Raw genomic sequence first — 5,518 nt, forward strand, 5'->3', positions numbered from 1 at the left:
ATATTGGGTCAAATTTTGGCACTTTGTACAATTAAAGACACGAATTTCTGCCCGTCGTAAAGTATTTCACGTTAAAATTAGATTCTCTACGTGCGACCTGTATATATCGACGATACGTGCAATTGTCGGTGCACTACCGGTAAATAGATAGACGCAACTCCAAAATGAGGATGTTTACACCAAACCGACTCGCGCTGGGAATCCTGCCGCTAAATGTCACACCTCAGGACCACAGGACCACATGGAGGATAGCGTCGTCACAGTCAGAGTGGGGACTATAAAACCCGTACCCACATGGAGCCGCTTGCACAGCTTTGAATGAAACCACATAACCAAGTCGCTGATGATTCATTTAGATAAGTCGACTCACGCGTACATATAAGAGTGATACATCGCGATTCCAAGCAAACAAAATTAATCAATGGCATTCTGTTGCCTGTCTGTTACAGGTAAATAATCTTTAAGTGCCTCTCGGGCGATTATCGGTGTCTACAGTGGGTTCTCAATATTTGTTAAGATTAGTCATTAGGTGGTCGTGATGTGATCTAGTGTGCGGTTTCGACTCGAGGCGATTGTTTCGAAGGAATGCCTCAGTTTTGTACCTAGTTTGGATAAATCTGTACTTGTCGGAAAATTGTGGTAAGTTTGCATATTTCGGTTATTTCGTAGTCTAAAGCATTAGCATAAAATTACAAATTTTAAAGTACAATTGCTACAAATTATGTGCTTCAAATTATTAGTCTGTTGCACCACATTTCATATACAGTTAACTGTGTGTCTCATCCAACATATTTGGCAATATTCGATAACGCAATTTTTATACAAAAAAAATCAAACGATAATATCTCTTCCACTATCAATAGCTGTAAGAAAACCAGAGATCGTATCTATAATTTACCAATTGTTCCTTTTCAACATATATTTTGAATTATTTTCAAAATTTTCACATTTCCTCTAAAATTGTTTTAACACCATAAATATTTATAAGGGAATAACAAATTTGTATTAGTCCATTACTGTTTATTGAAATATTAGCTACGAATATTCAAAGTATTTGTAGATAAGTCAAATATCAAAAATTGTTAGCATAAATTAAAAAATAAACAGTGATTCAACATGAACTTTCTTTAAGGCGACAAATAAATTACTGCAATAGCTAACAATTTAACTGATTTTATTGACGTGTGAAAAAATATGTTGCTAATGCTTTTAGAAAAAAAAAACATCACTACAACCAAAATATGCAAATTTCCAAATTCCGTATTCATTAGGATCAAACAAGTCTGTGCTAAAAACTAATCTAGCTCTTATCTTAATCGTTTTAAATTTGTCCGTCAGCTGATAATTACGTTACAAATCCTCTATTGTTACTAAAAGTAAATATTACGCTATTTCATTCCTTATCGTCGCACAAATCTGCATCAATTTGAGGAAAATCGTTATCTGATACAAAATCTACTGCACTTCAATTAATAATTTATATGCAAAGATATATTTAGTAAACTTTCAGTAACTGCCGTAGAAAATTTTAAAATTGATGATTGAAGGAAAGTTAAGACGACAAAATTAAGAAAATGTGGGGTCGAAACGCAGCTAGAGGTGGGGATCGCTCGGATACCCCCTATTTCTCCACCTCCACATCGCATACCACCACAGGGGTGAACCGTGCCGTAAATCGCGTCGACCTATGGAAACCAACAAAGGAGTGTTTAGGTCAGCAGTTGAGGACGGCTCAGTCGGAAACAAAGCATATTACTACGGGAGGCTGGACCTCAAGTCTACCGGTCAGACGGAAAAGTGTGACGCTGGTTAGTCCCAGTCCGACTGTTAACTTGCCAACTTGCAAGTGCGCGAATATTAATAAAGTGGTGTCCGGTCCTCATGTTTGTAAGAGATGTGTTGCTTGAGTGTAGCGGGAGGCGGATCGGCCTCTTCGGGATGTTACAGTGAGTTTTGCCCCACATTTTTTTTTCGGCAAGGAAAGTGACCGCGGATGAAAGCGAAAGTTCCTGCGGTGTGCTTTTGTTGTTCGTGGATTTACCGATCGCCTTGCGCCTCAGTTAAGAAGTAGTCATGAAATTGTCAATAAAACCTAGAGGTGCAATAAATAAATAAAACAAATTAGTCGGCACGTTTTTTATTTGTTTTCAATAAATGTGCAACACGTGTCCAGTGAAAAAAATTTTATTTTCAGCTTTTTGACTGTATATCACGGTAACTAAAAAATGTGAGATTGCAACTCTGAGATTTATTACATTTTGCAAAAAAAGTCAGTGTTTATTCGTATAAACTATATTTAAAAACACCACCTCAAACGATTTTGATAATATTATGGTTGATCTATTTTTTGTTTCGGTGTTTTAAGCGCTAATAAAAATATAGGTCTTTGTATCTCAAATAGTTCACCGACAAAATCTATAGTCTGTGCGGTCGAAAGTAAAAGTTTCACGCTCGTTTGTTTTCATAGGTTAATAACGAACGGATCTATTTATATCTTTTAAGAATACGTTTCAAATCAAATGATTAACAATTAATTTCATTTAAAAATTCTCATCATTTTTGTACGAAAGACATGGAAAAATTCACTTACAAAAATTATTTGCAATATTCCCTTCCTTAAAAAAAACATATATTGTGTTATCAACTGTTGTATTTTTACTTTATTATTAAAATAATAAGCTAACTTAAATAAATTTAGGAAACATTTTTTTCAATTTATTTGAATCAGCTTATTACTTTATAATAGAGCAAAAATGTCTTCTTATTTCAACTTTAGCATCGACAAATTTCAAAATAATAATTTAGGTGTTATAAATTTTCATGCACAAAGTATAAAAATGATGCGAATGATCTTAAAACAGGATTTTCTTAACCGGCTCGGTTTCGTTGCAGATAATTGCACAGCAATCGTCCTCAGCATTGCAATCCTTCTATCAGGACTGCGAGTTTCTTCCAGCGCTCCAACAGGCGACGAAGGATGGTGGATCAACCCTTGCAACAAACAACCCACCATCGCCAGACATGGCAGAAGCGCGGCGGAGAGCGAACTCAATGGGTTCTTGTTCAACATGGATACCAAGTTCTTCAAGGAAGTCAAAGACATGTACAAGGTACTTATGTCATTACCAGTTATCTTAATCCTTGACAAAACATTGAATTGTCTTGATTTTTGATAGTTTTTTTTCGAACGACAACTTACAGTGCTTTTCTTTTCAGTCCATTGAAAATGTAAAGTTCAGGGGGAATTGTCCCAGGATTAACAACATGTTGATACCTATTCAGAACGCTACCTCATATACTTCGGTAAGTGTTTTTTGTTTTGTATACGCCAAACGATTTAGTAATCGAAAACCCAGAATTAGTACATAAAACATGAGATCTCATTTAAAGATGTACTAAATATTTTATTCTTTTTCAGGCAATGCAGGCGTTTTACGAGACGTTATTGCAGTTTGCCGTCTTCATTGATAAACTGAAGAACACGCCCGTCAAGACGAAGGGCGAGTTTGACACAGCCAGACGCAAGCGCATCTTCGAAGAGGCCAAAGTAAACTTAAAACGGTTGATTTGCGAATACAACGACACACTCAGCGAGGGTTCCAACCATCGCGAGGCCCCCAACAAAATTACTTCCGTTCAAAAACATAAAACTAAAGTTCGCAAGATAAACATGAAGTGCCTGCCAGCTTCTATGAACCACACGCAGGCCCACTTCATGGATTTCGACTTCTTCAGGAAACTGCAGAAGTTCCTGAAGCAGAGCCGAAGGATCCTTAAATTGAAAAAGAAAGGGAAGAAGAGTGCGAATAAAATTGTTAAAAGGAAGAAAAAACCGAAGAATCAGTGAATTGTTCGCGTGGTTGATTTTTTTTCAACAAAATCGAGGTGATTGACTGAAAAGTTATCTGAGGGGACACGAAATTGAGGTATTAGAGAATTTGCAAATAGTTTACTTAAAACTGCTGTGATAATAGAGATAAGTTGTAATTATTACTTAATTTATTTTATTTATTTGTAACTTAAGTTCTTGAGACGACAGTTCCGCTGTCTGATTTTTGTCATAGGCGTGATAAAAGATGAATGATGTAGCTAACCTTTCATCGACACGTCCTTGATTTGTATTATACATTGTGATATATTTCGTAGTAATTATTTATTTTATATTTATTTCTTTCGACCGATTACTATAGTTTGAAAAAAGACTGGCTTCATCAAATTGTAGTAATTGTATTTTAATGTATATTGTGCAATTTTACACAGGATGTTCGCATTGTTGGTACCCTTTAAAATATTCTAGAATTATTCAAGATAATATATTTATTTTTACTTTTTCGGATCAATATTCAAATCGCTTTTGTCATTTTATAAATTCGTTACTAAATGTAAAAGAAATTAAAAATAATAATATTTCAAAATTTAAATAATTAAATTACTTTCATGATCAAACGAACAAAGGGTACAAAATATTTTTATAAACTTTAAATTGCATCGCATGACTTATTTATTGTAAATTGTCTTTATCGAGTGGTGCCGATTTTTACAAATAAAAATTTCTGTCGTGAACCAGCTCGCTGAAAGACATTACCGTGTGCATTCCAAGTGCATTTCCATCATTTATTTATGAATTGTGAATTTTTTTCTCATCGGAATAAGTATTATGTATTTTTATTTTCTATAAAGATGTGATCGAATACTTAGACAATTTTTGTAAATATATTTTTTATACATACAACCTTTTTCATTTGCTCCTACCCCAAATGTAATTTTAATCGGATTTTAACGTGATGTAACTACTTAAGCTTGATTTAATTTTAATAGAATAATTTGTCTACTACTGTTACTGCCATAAAATTAAATAGTTGCTAATGATATCGTGCAGGAATATAATCGGATTATGTCAAATGCCTTGTTAATGTGTTCAGGTAGTAAAACCGAAACTCAAAAGGACTGACAATGTTTAACAACTCAAAGAATTTATCTGAATCTATTTGCATGAAAATCAAGCTCACACTTACTTGCCATACAAAAAAAGAATAGATCGTTGAAAATATTTATATTATGAGAAAAGCAGATGATATTCTTAAAGGTAAGTTTGTCCTTAAAGGTAAGTTCGACATCTTAAAGGTAAGTTTTAAAGACACAATAAAAAGTTTTTAGGCTTACATAAAGTTTTTAGACAATGCCATTTGCTGTTGAGACCTTTCTAAATAGTAGAAAACTGTATTTCTAGACTTTTATGGCTTCAGCGAAGTAATTAAATATACATTTATTACTTTGCAGATTTTTAAAAAGTGTTTGACAGACTAAGGTTTTATATACTTACTGATTCTGCGAATTTTTGTATTCGATTAGTCGATTTTTCATCGATTTCTGCAAAATACTCGCAGACATATTAAAGAAAATGTGATATATTTTTTTTAATTCCAATTCCCTGTATCTCGCATAATAGTGAGGAATACCCTGTATATTTTTGGAAAGCAGAGAACACCCACTTTTTGACTATGCCATAGCAACTATA

The 5,518-nt window shown here is 33.8% G+C and overlaps 1 protein-coding gene across 2 annotated transcripts; it reads left to right on the forward strand.

Moving 5' to 3' along the window:
• Window positions 1-323: 323 nt before the first annotated feature.
• Window positions 324-4,681, forward strand: LOC108906694. Of its 2 annotated transcripts, none has more exons than XM_018710030.1 (4): window positions 324-449; window positions 2,893-3,110; window positions 3,217-3,303; window positions 3,419-4,681. In XM_018710030.1, the coding sequence occupies exons 1-4, from the start codon at window positions 422-424 to the stop codon at window positions 3,845-3,847; spliced, it is 762 nt and encodes a 253-aa protein (XP_018565546.1). In that variant the 5' UTR covers window positions 324-421; the 3' UTR covers window positions 3,848-4,681. The 2 variants fall into 2 exon arrangements, with proteins under 2 accessions (XP_018565546.1, XP_018565545.1); XM_018710029.2 differs by lacking the exon at window positions 324-449 and adding an exon at window positions 1,568-1,946.
• Window positions 4,682-5,518: the final 837 nt, after the last annotated feature.

This window comes from Anoplophora glabripennis, unplaced genomic scaffold (genome assembly GCF_000390285.2).
Source record: "Anoplophora glabripennis isolate ALB-LARVAE unplaced genomic scaffold, Agla_2.0 scaffold64, whole genome shotgun sequence".
Classification (NCBI taxonomy): Eukaryota; Metazoa; Arthropoda; class Insecta; order Coleoptera; family Cerambycidae; genus Anoplophora; species Anoplophora glabripennis.